The sequence below is a fragment of the Coregonus clupeaformis genome, chromosome 36, assembly GCF_020615455.1.
Source record: "Coregonus clupeaformis isolate EN_2021a chromosome 36, ASM2061545v1, whole genome shotgun sequence".
Lineage (NCBI taxonomy): Eukaryota > Metazoa > Chordata > Actinopteri > Salmoniformes > Salmonidae > Coregonus > Coregonus clupeaformis.
The window spans coordinates 3,100,490-3,117,582 of NC_059227.1; the positions used below are offsets into that span (position 1 = coordinate 3,100,490).

At 42.1% G+C, this 17,093-nt stretch overlaps 1 protein-coding gene across 1 annotated transcript in view; it reads left to right on the forward strand.

The window, feature by feature from the left end:
* The first annotated feature begins 238 nt into the window (after positions 1–238).
* The window catches only part of LOC121552947 (uronyl 2-sulfotransferase), a 135,963-nt gene continuing 119,108 nt past the window's right edge, over positions 239–17,093 (forward strand). The window contains exon 1 of the mRNA XM_041866060.1: positions 239–678. Within this exon, the coding sequence (XP_041721994.1) occupies positions 450–678 (229 nt within the window). The 5' untranslated portion in view covers positions 239–449. The remainder of the gene's footprint in view (positions 679–17,093) is intronic.

The window sequence follows — 17,093 nt, forward strand, 5'->3', positions numbered from 1 at the left end:
ATTTTTTATTGGGAGGGACATGTCCCCCGTGTCCCCCCAGCTCCTACACCCTTGCTGTAAAATGAAAGCAGATCATAACAGAATGAGAACACCCCAAATGTGGTCTGTTGCTGTACACACAGTGACGCTGTTTTGCACCTAAACTCACTGCAAAAAGGGCTATGTTCTGAACTTTTTTTTCCACATTCAGTAATCTGACACCGCCGCTGGCCCTAATATTCTCATCGGAAGGATGGACCCGCAACTTCATTTTCAGTAATAGTCTGGCGAGAACAGACGAGAGGGACCGAACGGAGGCGAAAACCGTGTGCGAAGAAACAACTCGTGGCGGCGGCGGGTGCCTGCGTTTCTGAATAGGTGTCGGTTTCAAATGATATCAAAGCAATAAGTTTGACTTTGCACAGGCGGATGGGTGACTACCGCTCTCGGCGGCGCTTTGTGAGGAGGAGATGATGAAGAAATTCAGCAACAGTCCCCTTCACAACAACCAGACTCCAAACCACATTAGAGATCGGAACAACAAAAAGTTCGGTTTTCTCTCGGTGGTTCCGTTGCCTTTTTCCCTGAGAGGTTATGGTTTCTGCATGGCTACACTTTTCCTCTTCTGTTTTGGGTCTCTGTTTTACCAATTGAATGGAGGACCCCCCAATATTCTACTGGACATCCGACAGTATCTCGGTAAGCAGTTACGCATTTTCACTTCGTTTTGAATCACTTTTCTGGTGGTGCTGAGGCTGTTGAGTAGCCTAGTGTTTTGCAACATTACCAACGTGTACAATATGTATACCATTAAAGTTGTTTCGGCTCTTTAGTAGGCTACACCAATCTTTGAGGACATGTTACAGCAAGTTTACTGTTGCATACTGTTACCACCCCCTCACCTCTGGCAATGCATAATCGTTTAAAAATATATATATATTGTCCCGAATCACACGCGAATGGGTCCACTTAGATTAATGACCTAGAGACAGAGGAAATGTAAATGTGTTTGTTGTCGTTCATTTCCAATATTAGAGGTAGTGTTTATTCATATAAAGCCGGTTGCATTATGCCAGAGAGACATTGCCACATTGATTCCAATTGGTGAATGAATATACACCTAATTTGTGTGCGCAAACAAAGTATTGTAATTTGTAGCCTAATGGCAGTGTTTCTTTGGTTGAGCAGTTGAGGGACATGTTATGGTAACCTAACCCCGACAACTGTAAAGATGAATACTGTGTTACCTTGGTGTTTCTGTAAATGGGCTGATGAGCACTCTAGACTGTCACATAGCAGGCCTGAAGTGACGCTTTGGTGAGTGACAGAACGCAGACAGGAAGCACTGTATTCACATGCGACTTCTGGAGGCCCATCAACGGTCAATCAGTCACTCATGATCTGCTTCTGATTCATCATTAGTATTCAACCATCATTCATTTATTTCCAATGAAATTCGGTGTCAAAAGACCATTGTGAAACATTTTGAAATCCAGTATTTAGGCTACCCATAGTCAGTGTGTGTTGGGCTCGAGTGTTAGATTCATGTTCAGATTCTCATGGTCAGACTTGAGGCCTATTAATTATCTTAACACACATGCTCTTATCCAGAACCTCTTACATTTAGTGCATTCATCTTAAGATAGCTAGGTGGGACAACCACATATCTCAGTCATAGTGAGTAAATTTGTCCTCAATAAAGTACCTATCAGCAAAGTAAGTGCTAGAGGGGGGAAAGGTGAAGTGCAAGTGTTAGTTTACCAATTACATTTTGTTTTTTGCATACTTTCTTGGGGGGGAGGGTTGAGGAGGGGCTTTGAGGGGGGGATTATTTAAGATACTCTTTGAAGAGGTAGGGTTTCAGATGTTTTCAGAAGATGGACAGGGACGCACGCTGCTGTCCTACCTTCAGGGGGAAGCTGGTTCCAACATTGAGGTGCCAGATCAGAGAAGGCCTTTGACTGGGATGAGCGGGAGCTGCCTTACTGTAGGGGTGGGAGGGCCAAGAGACCAGAGGCAGCAGAACGGAGTACTCAGGTTGGGGTGTAGGGTTTAAGCATAGCCTGAAGGGAGGGAGGGGCAGTTCCTCTTGCTGCTTTGTAGGCAAGTACCATGGTTTTGTAGTGGATGCGAGCTTTGACTGGAAGCCAGTGGAGTGTACGTAGGAGCAGGGTGACATGGGTGAACCTGGGAAGATTGAACACCAGGCGGGCTGCGGCGTTCTGGATAATTTGCAGGGGTTTGATGGCACAAGTGGGAGGTCAGCCGACAGCGAGTTGCAGTAGTCCAGACGGGAGATGACAAGTGCCTGGATTAGGACCTGCTCTAGGGTCGTACTCTACGGATGTTGTAGAGCATGCACCTGCAGGATCGAGTCACTGCTTTGATGTTTGCAGAGAACGACAGGGTGTTGTCCAGGGTTAACCAAGGTTCTTTGCACTCTGGGAGGGGGACACGGTGGAGTTGTCAACTGTGATGAAGAGGTCTTGGAGCGGGCAGGCCTTCCCTGGGAGGAAGAGCAGCTCCGTCTTGTTGAGATTGAGCCGACATCCAAGCTGAGAGGATCTGATGGTTCACGGTGTCGAAGGCAGTGGTTAGATCTAGGAAATAAATAGTACCAGATAGGGGTTCTTTGGCGTGTAACCATAGCGGATCCCTTTTTGGTGCCATAGGCTATAGAACACTTTTTTGAAGGTTAAATAAAGAACCATGCTCATAAGGTTCTAAATGGAACCTGTATGGGGCTATAAAGAACCCTTTCCTAAGGTTCAATAAAAAAACATTACAAAAAATATATATAGCACAAAAAAAGGGTTCCGCTATGGTTTCAACCATCTTTTGGGCTATATAGAACACTTTTTTGTGGTTCTTCATGGAACCTTTATGGAGAATGGTTCTGTACAGGTTTTTTTATTCTGGTCAGCCATATTGCAGTTTTTCTCGATTGCTAGCAAGCATTGTTCAATACTACGGATACATGTGCAAAACTCTAAATACAGTTATCACAACAACACTATGTGGCAGCCTGTGGATCATTGCTTAGACACAAAATGACAACATCTTTCAAATTACATAAATACTTGTCTCACAAAAACACATTTACCAACAAAACTCTATGTATCTACAGACCATTTTGCAAATGTTAAGATACCCTTATCAAAACTGTTAAACTCAAGTTCAAAAGCTACTGAAAATTGAATTAGACTGCAATTTTTTACATTGCTACAGTAAAAGAAAAATATAAATTCTAAAATATTCGAACTATTTTTTAATTATTCACAGCTGATTTTCATTCTACATTACGTAACTGAAGACCTACCCAGGTGTTTTCCATTTTATGTCATTACCATCTCTACAAAAGGGGACATCTTTGGAATATATTTTACATAAACATGGACCCAGCCAGAGATCGTGTAGTGGCTTACAGAGGTGGAAGAGTTGCCGGGAGAGGCAGAGGATTACGTATCTGTGGTGGAAGACGACTAGGAAGACCCAGAGTTGTAGTGTCAGATGAGATTAGGGCTACAATCATTGATAATTTTGTCAATCATGATCTATCATGGGCCCTCGTGTAGCTCAGTTGGTAGAGCATGGCGCTTGCAACGCCAGGGTTGTGGGTTCGTTTCCCATGGGGGGGCAGTATGAAACATTTATGCACTCACTAACTGTAAGTCGCTCTGGATAAGAGCGTCTGCTAAAATGACTAAAATGTAAATCAATGAGAGATGCTGGTCTCAGAGTGCAGCCAAATTTGCAACGCTCAACTATGTCATCTATTATAAGAACCTTTCAGCAAACTAACAGGTAAGATATGCATTCTGCATGGGCATCTAACTGTACTGAAAATTACTGTAGAGTAGTAAATCGAGCAAAAGCTCTCCGAACCACTTGTGTGTAATTTGATTTCTGTTTTAGGACCCAACGGTTACCAAATGGAGGGGGGAGAGGTAGGATTTTCTCTGCTCAGCAGGAAGCTGTAATTGTTGACCTGGTCATTAGCAACAATGCCATAAAACTCAGAGAAATTCAAGAGAGAGCGTTGGCAGACAATAATACATTTCAAAATGTTGAAAGTGTAAGCACGACAACCATTGCTAGAGTCTTGACAAAGCATCATACCATCATGAAGCAGGTGTACACTGTTCCCTTTGAGATGAACTCTGATCGTGTCAAGGAACTCCGGTACCAATATGTCCAGGTAAGATGTCTATATCCTGTAATACAGTACTGTTTTTACTGTAAACAAAACCCACCAGAGCACTGCACACTCAGCAGTGATTTCAGTTACAGTGAATTGTAATGTAAACTACTGTTATAGAATAACTGTTATGTTACCCTGTGGATTTACAGGGAGCTTGAAGCCAGGCCAACACCCCACATGTTCGTCTTTGTGGATGAGGCTCGTTTTAACATGGCCAAAACACGCCGACGTGGAAGGAATGTGATTGGGAAAAGAGCAACCGTGAATGTCCCGGGCCAGAGGGGTGCCAACATCACAATGTGTATACAACACAGAGCGCCTCATTTCATTCATGGATGACCTCTATGGAAGGCTTTTGCCAGGTGAAGAAAGAGGGCAAGTCAGAAGAAATATGGAAACATGGGTGATTGTATGGGACAATGTAGTATTTCACCACTCCCATGCAGTCACAGTGTGGTTTGCAGCCCATCCTGGGATGGTGTCACTTTTCCTCCCCCCTTACTCTCCCTTCCTCAACCCCATAGAATAATTAATTTCCTCATGGAGGTTGAAAGTTTATGACCACCATCCACATGATCAAATGTCACTCTTGGATGCAATAAATGCAGGATGCCTGGATATCTCTGAAGAAGATTGCCAGGGATGGTTCAGGCATGCAAAGAGATTCTTTCCCAGGTGTATTGCGTGAGAGGCCATACGGTGTGATGTGGATGAGAACTTGTGGCCCAATGCAGCAGACAGGGTTGACTAGCATTGTTATATATCTGTTTCATTTGGACAATATGCTATGCATATTCATAATGTGTATACACTTTTTGTTTGTTTAACAGTACTGGAATTATTTATTTTTGTGTATTTTGGAATTACTCTGCAAAATACAGTAATTTGCAAAAATACAGTAAATTGTATTGAAGCATATTGCAGCCTTTCTGCTTTATTTCTTTACATATTTTGCAGGACATTCTACACAGTACAGGTTTGCCACTCTTCTTTTGTAAAAATGACTGTTGGAAAAAAAAAAAAAAAAAAAGGATATTAAAGACAAATTGACACACCCTAAGTTGAATGCACCAATTTGTAAGTCGCTCTGGATAAGAGCGTCGGCTAAATGACTTAAATGTAAATGTACATTTATAAGTGGTATCTGTTTTTAGAGTTTTGTAGGTCATGATAATATGAATGACAAAGTGTGCATGTCGTGAGAGACTGTTAGCTTTCATTTGGTAGAAAGATTTAGGATGTGCATTGCCAAGTTGCATGTGGATTTGAAAACTATATCTAGAGTTTTGCACATGTATCCGCAGTATTGAACAATGCTTGTTAGCAATCTGAAAAAAACGGTATATTGTTAAAATTCCATAGGTGTTATTATGTTCATTGACAAGTTGAATCAAGTGAGCTACCTCTGGAACAGCTGGGGGTCCCAGAGGAGAGAATTGAGAACCACTGACTTATTTAGTCAACTGTTCTCAATTGTCACAAGGCCATACGCAAGTCTTTCACAAGACACCGTCACCGGCCATAGTCATACAGTATATAATAGCATAACACAACACATTAGATAAACTGGAATGACACTCTCCCTCAAGGTTGCACAAAAAGAGCTGTGAGCAAACCATGCCCCAAAATATTCCAATGAGCTGCCTGTCCTAGATTTGAATTATCACTAAAAGAGCAAATAACTGTTTTGTGAACTGCAAATAACCACTGAAGAGCTCAAAAGGTTATTTGAGTCATTATGGTTCCACATAAAACCATCACCCTTCTAAAAGAACCCTTGAGGAACCCTCATTTTTTAGTGTGTACAGCACCAGCCTCAAGTCCTGAGGTGACTTCATATCAGCAGGTCACACACAAGGACCAGCACAGCAACTGCCTGGAAGTGTGTATGGATTTGTTCTGTACTACACTTGTGTTCTGTTCTTTTTATTCTATATGATAAACTGATAAACATCTGGAACAGAACCAGAGTCACTGACCACACAGTCACTAATCCCCCTGTGTCAGATTGATTTTTCTTCACACGCACAAACACACAGACTTCAACACACTCAAAACAGATGCCCACTCGAAAACAGTCAGACAAGGACACAGTCTTCCCTTACATCCTGATAATCTGCAGACACACAAACATGTGGAAATGAAAGGGAACCTAGCTAGAAAGATGAATGAAGTCATGGTCCAGAGCATTTTCCTACTGAAGAAAGCCCAGGCATCTGTGAAGCCCTACCTGTAGGGCCTGTCAAACACTGGACTACTTTAAGGGGATTCCAGGGGTAGGGGAACATTATGTCATGATTACATAACTACACCACTACTGCATTGGGGTAATGAGTAATCACTTACTGGGGAATCTGGGAATCTGTCATTTTGTTCTAGGTTATTTCCATGTAAAAGGACCCATGAGCACCAATGTGAAGTTCATAGGAGCATGTCAAATTGGGCTAAGAGTATATTTTTGAGAAATTAAGGCATATATAATCTTTCAACCATTTTCCATCCCAAAAAATAGGAATAAGCAAAGGCTTTGATTTCTTGTCAAACAGATGGAAAAGAGGTCTTAGAAACCATCTACCAGAAAGTCTTCAAAGGTATTATAAATACATCAAAACACAATGATGTTGAAGTAAAAGACCCCTGCCAACTAATATCAACACGTATATTTCATTTAGAATAATGGTTTCTGCCTTCTGTAAGTTTAATACACATTTCCTTGTGCCTTGAAATTCCGTTACCAAAAACCCACATATCTTTAAGATATTGTAAAAAAAAAAAAAAAAATCCCTCATGAGGAGGGAGGATAATGAAAGTAAAGGTAGACCTATCAATTACTTATGGTGTTTTTACTGATATCAATTTGGTTCATGAATTATTAAGTGATTAAAACTCAACATTCTGTTACCAAATCGGTAACAGAATTTCTGAAATTGAATTGGCTACAATGGAAATCATAGTAGTCACAAACCACAGTTGGGTCGAGTAGTGTACAGTACATTAAAGAAAAGTAGAGTATAGTTCAGTACAGTAGACCACAGTACAGTAGAGAAAAGTACAGTAGAGTATAGTACAGTACACAGTAGAGCACACTATAGTTAAGTACACTATAATGTACTGTACTGTAGAGAGCAAGAGCAGAGAGAGTTGGAAGGAGAAAGAGCATGAAGAGAGAGGGCATGTACAACTTGCTCTCTCTCTACTTCCCTCAAAGGCATGTGGAGAAAGTTCTTCCACTAGTAGATTGTTCACGGAGCACCTTTGGCTGTTGATGTAAGAGCTTCTTCTAGTGTTCTTTAAGGTCACTCAACACAAGGGATGGCAGAATCTCAAGTCTCTGTTTGCTTTTTCTTTCTTGCTCTTGCTCTCTGTGCCTTTTTTTGTCTCATTTTGTCTCGCTCCCTCCCTCCCTCCCTCCCTCCCTCCCTCCCTCCCTCCCTCCCTCCCTCCCCCTCTTCTCTCCTATTACTTCTCTCAATCTCTCTCTCTCTTTCCTGCTCCCTCTCTCTCCCCCCTCCCTCCTCTTCCCTCCCCCCTCCCCCCTGTGAGTGTGTGACAGATGTGATTAACTGAGCCAGGTGAGGTGAGGCAGTGCTCCAAATGCACAGAGGGAAAATCACAAACCTCCCAGGCTGGAATAAAGCTGGAATACAGTGCCTTGCAAAAGTATTCACCCTTTGCGTTTTTCCTATTTTGTTGCATTACAACCTGTAATTTAAATGGATTTTCATTTGGATTTCATGTAATGGACATACACAAAATAGTCCAAATTGGTGAAGTGAAATGAAAAAAATTACTTCTGGTGCAACCAATTACCTTCAGAGGTCACATAATTAGTTAAATAAAGTCCACCTGTGTGCAATCTAAGTCACATGATCTGTCACATGATCTCAGTATATTTACACCTGTTCTGAAAGGCCCCAGAGTCTGCAACACCAATAAGCAAGGGGCACCACCAAGCAAGCGGCACCATGAAGACCAAGGTACAGATCAGGGTTGGGTTATAAAAAAAATATCAGAAACTTTGAACATCCCACAGAGCACTATTAAATCCATTATTAAAAAATGGAAAGACAATGGCACCACAACAAACCTGCCAAGAGAGGGCCACCCACCAAAACTCACGGACCAGGCAAGGAGCGCATTAATCAGAGGGGCAACAAAGAGACCAAAGATAACCCTGAAAGAGCTGCAAAGCTCCACAGTGGCGATTGGAGTGTCTGTCCATAGGACCACTTTAAGCCGTACACTCCACAGAGCTGGGCTTTACGGAAGAGTGGCCAGAAAAAAGCCATTGCTTAAAGAAAAAAAAAGCATGTGGGAGACTCCCCAAACATATGGAAGAAGGTACTCTGGTCAGATGAGACTAAAATTGAGCTTTTTGGCCATCAAGGAAAACACTATGTCTGGCGCAAACCCAACACCTCTCATCACCCTGAGAACACCAAACCATGTTTTTCATCAGCAGGGACTGGGAAACTGGTCAGAATTGAAGGAATGATGGATGGCGCCAAATACAAGGAAATCCTTGAGGGAAACCTGTTTCAGTCTTCCAGAGATTTGAGTCTGGGGCGGAGGTTCACCTTCTAGCAGGACAAGGACCCTAAGCATACTGCTAAAGCAACACTCGAGTGGTTTAAGGGGAAACATTTAAATGTCTTGGAATGGCCTAGTCAAAGCCCAGACCTCAATCCAATTGAGAATCTGTGGTATGACTTAAAGATTGCTGTACACCAGCGGAACCCATCCAACTTGAAGGAGCTGGAGCAGTTTTGCCTTGAAGAATGGGCAAAAATCCCAGTGGCTAGATGTGCCAAGCTTATAGAGACATACCCCAAGACTTGCAGCTGTAATTGCTGCAAAAGGTGGCTCTACAAAGTATTGACTTTGGGGGGGGTGAATAGTTATGCACGCTCAAGTTTTCTGTTTTTTTGTGTTATTTCTTGTTTGTTTCACAATTTTTTTTATTTTGCATCTTCAAAGTGGTAGGCATGTTGTGTAAATCAAATGATACAAACCTCCATAATATCAATTTTAATTCCAGGTTGTAAGGCTACAAAATAGGAAAAATGCCAAGGGGGGTGAATACTTTCACAAGCCACTGTACATGGTAGAAGTGGGAATTTTGTGGGAATAATGCAGTATTGTGTGGTTGCCCCTCAGTGTCCCGGAGTGATTTGCATCCCAGCGCAGGCCAGCAGGTTTTATGGGAGTCGGGCGATCCGGCTGATTTATTTACCTTCAGCCGCCCGTGTTACTTTTGGCTGCGCTGTGCAGAGGAGTGTGTGAGAATTCCTGGCGGGGTTCTGAGTGTGTGTGTGTGTGTGTTTCTCTTTGAGTCATGCAGAGGTAGGATTGTGTGTGTGTCTGAGAGAGAGAGAGTGTGTGAATATGTGTGCATGCGTGTGTGGGGGTGCGTGTCTCGCTCACTCACGCAGAGGTACTGTAGGAGGAATAGGCCCTGTTTTGTTTGGGCCAGTGGGGAGGTTGGTGTTTGAGGGTGTCACTCAACTTATCGCCTTGGTAACCTGCCCCCTCTCCTCTCCGTTCCCTCTCATTAACACACACACACAAACTGAGCGGGGTCCCACAATCCCCCTCTAATTCAATTATTTCTGTAAAACGTGCCAAGCAGCCACCATAGATCCGCTATCCAAAGGTGTGTGCATGTGTGCGTGCGTGTGTGTGTACATGTCGGGGGTCATTTGGAGCAGAAAATTAGGTGCTATTTAGATTGAGATGTCATTTTTATGGAAGATAGTTTGGGCAATTTGCTGAAGTACTGTACAGTTCACTCAGCGGAAGAGAAATGTCAAACAATGTGGGTTCTGAAAGTGAAGCATTGGAGGAATCAGAAGCCTAGTGTCTGGGCCAGTGTTTAAACATTGGGCTACTCGCCATCCATCCATCACTCATATATCACACAAGGGCATCCTACCTGACTCTTAATCATAGTGTATCAAAACATAGTGTAAAAAAAAAAAGTTTAATGTAAACATATAGTCTCACTATATGTCAGATGGTGTTTGTGTGTGTGCACATGTGTGCATGCATGGTGCAAGTGTGCATGTCTGAGTGTATTTCTGTGTGAGAGCCTACGTGTGTGTGTTTTTGTGTGTGCGTGTGTGTGTGTGTGTGCATGCGTGTGTGTGTGCGTGCATGCGTGTGTGTGTGTGTGTGTGTGTGTGTTTGTGTGTATATTTGGGTCGTTCCATGAAAAGAGTGCCATCCCTTAGATATTATAAGTAGGAATTGTGCACCAATATTGCATTTTAAAAGCCTGTGATATTAAATGAAGTGCCCTTTAACCACATGGAGAATTCAATAAATCAGATTTTTAATATGAATAAAGATTTGATAAAGTGCCAAAATTCAGCATTTTGACATGTCCTTCTGTGCACCCTCTGTGACTTCTAGGAAGATTTTTACCTACTTAACCCCAAAATGTAAAGCCCAAGATATTTTGTTGCTTTGACAAAGTCATTTCTGAAGATTATTATTTATTTCATGTGATTAGTGATTCATTTACATACAGTATGTCCCTCTTTTCAAGGTCAACCCTGTTGCATGAACTAAACTCTCGTTTTATACTGAACAAAAATATAAACACAACATGTAAAGTGTTGTTCCCATGTTTCATGAGCTGAAATAAAATATCCCAGAATTTTTCTATACGCACAAAAAGCTTATTTATTTCAAATTCTGTGCACAAATTTGTTTGCATCCCTGTTAGTGAACATTTCTAATTTGCCAAGACAATCCATCCACCTGACAGGTGTGGAATATCAAGAAGCTGATTAAACAGCATTATTATTACACAGGTGCACCTTGTGCTGGGGACAGTAAATGGCCACTCTAAAATGTGCAGTTTTGTCACACAACACATGAACTGTAACTCAGTAAAACCGTTGAAATTGTTGCATACTTTTTTTTCTGTATAATATGGTGAAACTATTCCTTATAATATATACAGATCTGGAAAAAAAGTAAGAGACCACTGCAATATCAGTTTCTCTGGTTTTACTATTTATAGCTATGTGTTTGGGTAAAAATAACATTTTTGTTTTATTCTACTGACTACTGACAACATTTCTCCCAAATTCCAAATAAAAATATAATTTAGAGCAGAAAATGACAACTGGTCAAAATAACATGAAAGATGCAGTGTTGTCAGACCTCGAATAATGCAAAGAAAATAAGTTCATGTTCATTTTTAAACAAACCAATACTAATGTTTTACCTTAGGAAGAGTTCAGAAATCAATATTTGGTGCAAAAACCCTTATTTTCAATCACAGCTTTCATGCGTCTTGGCATGCTGTCCACCAGTCTTTCACATTTATGTAGGGTGACTTTATGCCACTCCTGGCGCAAAAATTCAAGCAGCTCGGCTTTGTTTGATGGCTTGTGACCATCCATCTTCCTCTTGATCACATTCCAGAAGTTTTCAATGGGGTTCAGGTCTGGAGATTGGGCTGGCCATGAGAGGGTCTTGATCTGGTGGTCCTCCATCCACACATTGATTGACCTGGCTGTGTGGCATGGCGCATTGTCCTGCTGGAAAAACCAATCCTCAGAGTTGGGGAACAATGTCAGAGCAAAAGGAAGCACGTTTTCTTCCAGGACAACCTTGTACGTGGCTTGATTCATGCGTCCTTCACAAAGACAAATCTGCCCGATTCCAGCCTTGCTGAAGCACCCCCAGATCATCACCGATCCTCCACCAAATGTATTTCACAGTGGGTGCGAGACACTGTGGTTTGTAGGCCTCTCCAAGTCTCTGTCTAACCATTAGACGACCAGGTGTTGGGCAAAGCTGAAAATTGGACTCATCAGAGAAGATGACCTTATTCCAGTCCTCTACGGTCCAATCCGTATGGTCTTTTGCAAACCTCAGCCTGGCTCTTCTTTGCTTCTCATTGATGAAGGGCTTTTTTCTAGCTTTGCACGACTTCAGCCCTGCCCCTAGGAGCCTGTTTCGAACCGTCCTCGCCGTGCACTAATGGCTCTATATAATACTGTACGCTTTCTTGAATTTGTTCTGGATTTGGTGACTGTGAAAAGACCCCTGGTATCATGTCTGGTGGGGTAAGTGTGTGTGTCAGGATTTTGTACCAAAGACAATGCTCTTAGTTTTAGAAATGTTCAGGACCAGTTTATTACTGGCCACCCATTCCAAAACAGACTGCAACTCTTTGTTAAGGGCTTCAGTGACTTCATTAGCTGTGGTTGCTGATGTGTATATGTTTGTAACATCAGCATACATGAACACACATAGTTTGTTTAATGCAATTGGCAGGTCATTGGTAAAAAGAGTGGCGGGCCTAGAGAGCTGCCCTGCGGTACACCAGACTTTATATGTTTGATATTAGAGAAGCATCCATTAAAGAAAACCCTCTGAGTTCTATTAGATAGATAGCTCTGAATCCATGATATGGCAGAGGTTGAAAAGCCATAACACATACGTTATGGTCAATAATATCAAAGGCTGCACTGAAATCTAAAAGTACAGCTCCCACAATCTTCTTATTATCAATTTCTTTCAACCAATCATCAGTCATTTGTGTCAGTGCAGTACATGTTGAGTGCCCCTCTCTATAAACATGCTGAAAGTCTGTTGTTAATTTGTTTACAGGGAAGTAGCACTGTATTTGGTCAAACACAATTTTTTCCAACAGTTTGCTAAGAGCTGGCAGCAAGGAGTAGGTTTGGCCGAGGAGTAGGGTTGATCCAAGCATACTGACCTCACAAAGGCAGCCAAGCACCCAAATTAACTGGCTAAAGTTGGCTAGCTTGCTAGCTACTTCCAGACACAAATGAGAGAACACTTCATTCTGAACATTTTACACGCCCTAGCGGGTTATCAAGAGGGTTAGTGACTGTAACTGTGTTACTGGCAACAATTTTATTCCGTTTTTAGTCTATGTTTACTTACACCTGTCATAACAACCGAGTTTAGGGCATTTGTAAATTCCTCAACTATTCTGTGCTCTGGCACACTCAAACCAGAGTGTTCTGAAATCGGAGTAGATTTCCAGAGTGAATTTACGAACGCACCCTTAAGATGAAATTGTCAACCCTGTTACGGTCAACCCTGTTAATTTCTTTGGCATTTTTTTATTTAACCTCTTGAGATGGGAAGATGTGTTTTTTTTAATGAAGTTGAACATGTGCTCTTTATGACATAATGTTAAAATTAAGTGAAATCAAAAGATTTTTTTGACCAAGTTACACTTCGACCTGTGTGTGTGTGTGTGTGTGTGTGTGTGTGTGTGTACCCTACCCCAGGGGCCAGCGGAGGGTGTGTGTGTTATAATTTGAAATGGCTCCTCCATTAATGAAAAGAGCTGGGTGAGCTTACACTGTCAGTCTCACAAACTGTCTCAGTTAGCAGTGCTCTGCTCAAAAGCACTATGTTAACCCAATACACACACACACACACATACTCACACACACTGGCCAGTATGGTCCAGACGTATAGGCGATGTTCGGGATTAAATAGACTGTTGTTTATAGGGATATACAGAGGGGTCTCCTTCTTCTTCCTGACCCAGGCCTCTTAGAGTCACCAGAACAAGTCAGCAATGGCGGAGGAGAATGAGAACATTTTGGTTTGGAATCCACTCACTCGTTATCCCAATTTCCTACTTTTCCTCTCTCGCTCTCTCTTTTTTGGCGGCAATTTCATGTCAAATCAGGAGTCTTTAGTTTGGCTGCCAACCATTTAGGATGAACACCCACTAATATACCAGCAATGCCACTCAACTGTGACGGGAACACATTTTACATTTACATTTACATTTTAGTCATTTAGCAGACGCTCTTATCCAGAGCGACTTTCATACCCCCTGTGGGAATCGAACCCACAACCCTGGTGTTGCAAACGCCATGCTCTATCAACTGAGCTACATCCCTACAACCCTACAACACCAGTAGAAAGAGAAGGGAGAGAAACAAAGAGTGAGAAGAAGAAAGAGAAGAGAGAGCAAGTGTGTGAGGATTCCCACTGTGACCGAGGACACACGCTAACACACGAACACGTCTAATTGAACACGGTTAATAAAAACACGACACACTAGAGTAGACCCCAATGACACATGACCGTCACACAGGGCTGAGTGTCAACACACACACACATGACTTTGCCGATTAGACTGACGTAATCTGTTCTTTCGAACGCACACACAGTTTCACTTTCTTACACATTGTGTATGTTGTAGGCTACCCTCAACTTATTCTGACATTGAGTATAGACTGGACAAACACATACGCACTCACACACATTAGCGCAATCGTTACACATGCCCACTCTCAGCATTGGGGGCACACACACTTTCTCACTGTCAGAGACAGCTACACACAAGCACACAGTAGACCAGGAGTTCCCAAACCTTTTTGGCCCACGACCCCATTTTGATATGAAAAATGTGACCCCACCGTGTAAAAAACTTGATGTAAACTTTTTTTATTGGGGCTATGGCAGTTGTCATGACTTGCCTCAATATGATTTTAGCATTCTAGAGATGATTGTTTTCCATATTGATTTGTTCTCAGTCAGTGGCCACGTCCAGATGAGCACAAACATGATGGAACGCCCCTTTTACCCCGAGTGCATAAAAAGCCTTGTGACGAAATTCACCTCAGACCAGGAAGCCCCACGGCTTAAAATGGTTGTAACTCTACAGACCAGCAGACGTGAAGCGTGAGCTAAACGTTACAAAATGGTTTAAAACTACAACTCCATTACCAAAGGAAGAACTCCATTACCAAAAGGAAGACCAAGCATACCACGGTATAAGCCGGATGTTGCAAATGGTTGAACTTCTACAAGACCAAGAAGTGTGAAGCTGAAGCTACACGTTACAAAATGGTTAGACCAGAAAGACCAGAAAACGTGAGACGTTAGTCCACACGTTTGAAATGGAGAAACTCTGAAACTCTCAACCTCTACACGAGGTGAAGAAGAAGACCATGCACTAGACCTTATCATTTCAGTCTGCAGCTGGCATGTATAGTCGTCTAGAGAACTTTCACTAAAGACACAAGTTGGGAAGGACCATCCCTCTCCGACAACCGCTGGTACATCTGAAGTAACCATTCTAACCACAACTACGACCAGATACTCTACCAAGGACATTGGGATCTCTGGTGGGCAAACCAGAGTCCTACATCATCAACTCAACTATCGAGGACAGCTACATGTAAATACATGTTGCATTTCTAATCCGAATGAGCGTTTAGTGGGGTTTTAAGCATTTGTATTTCCGTGAGCGTAGTATCCAAAGTAACCACGACAGTTTGAATCTCTGTCTCTCCCTTCCACTCTGACCCTCCTTATACCCAAGCATTCATGCTATTGTTAGTCCAGTCCACTAGGTACCTGTTTTCATTGTATTACATTAGTAATCAATAACCTGTGTGTGTGTGTGTGTGTGTGTTTTGTATTGTGTTTTATTTAGTTAGTTAGTAAATCAATAATTAAGCCAATTTGTGTATTGCTGATTCATCAATAAGGTTAGGGTTCTTGCAGGTTCAAGGATTATGCAACGTTCAGAATGAGACTGATAAGAGGTAATTATTTAATAAGTGACTGTTATCGATATGTAACATATATCTTCAAAGAGTTTAATTCGGGAGATGGTAAAGTGTTAAACAACTTCTTCCGTGGTGCCCCAAATTCCTAATGAGTTAACTGTTACATTATTAATTTAATAGAGTGACGATTAAACATAGTTAGGTGATTCGATAAATAACAGTCATAAATTAAAGTAAGTCACGTCACGACACAGTCTATTACAAATCAGTCTGACAGTACTTTTGACATTATTTCAATCTGAAGGAAGTATGGTTTGAAGTGACTGAAATGCATCCGAAAGGTATTGGGAAGTTCAGAAGATCACCAGGCAATCTTTTATGATCTTCTTTGTAGAAAATAACATCATCATTGAAGCCAGTCTGATTTAGTGCCTGGTGTTGTCCATTCTTGGCTTGTCCTGCGTGGCTTGTGGCCATTGTAGAGAGAAACAGAGTCTTATCTTTCAGTGATGGGGTCATAACATTGTGTAGCTTAAACCATTCAAAAGATAGAGCCACATTTGTAGGAAGAAAACAGAAACTGCTCTGTTTATACAATCGCATCTTGTGACTACCGGAGGTAGCGCAATTTATTTTATTTTATTTCAGAGTTTCTCCCGCGACTCCATTTTCAAATCAGGACTCCTGGTTTGGGAACGCTGCAGTAGACAGACACAAGCAAAGAGCCTTGTTGAGCCAGCCGGTCACGTAAGTGTGATTTTTGGCACTGACTTGGCCCTCTCCGCTCCAGTACTACACACACCAGCAGGCCCATTCCACACCTCATGTCTAAGGATATTAAAAACAACATTCAGATTTTACTCATTCATATTTGATTCCCCATACTGACAGATTTAGTGTTGGAGCCTCTTTAACTAGAGGAAGGGGTGCTATCCCATTGGACCAGTACCTAGGTGTCACACAGGTGTGAGGTTTCACTCAGGACCTCAGGATGCCCAGTAGGGTTGCCAGTTGTGGACCAGCCTGGATTCTGTGTGAGTGTTGCCAAATAATGAGATTGATGGAAAATCCCATTTTCAAGAGGTTCGACCGAGCTCCAGGAGGCAGTGCCTTTTGGCATCGGCCTGTTCTTGTAGTGTTTCAGCAGCAGACTTAGCAACCCTATCCTGACCTGTAGAATAGGGATTTCGCTCCTGTTGTGTACAGTCCAGAGGAATGGCATTGCATATTGACTATGGCATTACACATTAGACTGACTTAAAACCAAGGTTGTGTGTCAATATTTTAAAGTCTCCTTTCTTTCTTTCATACTTATCAACCTGGCAGGTTAAACCAAGCCAAGCAACAGCTTCCTCTATATTGTTTTCACAAAAGTCTCCAGTCAG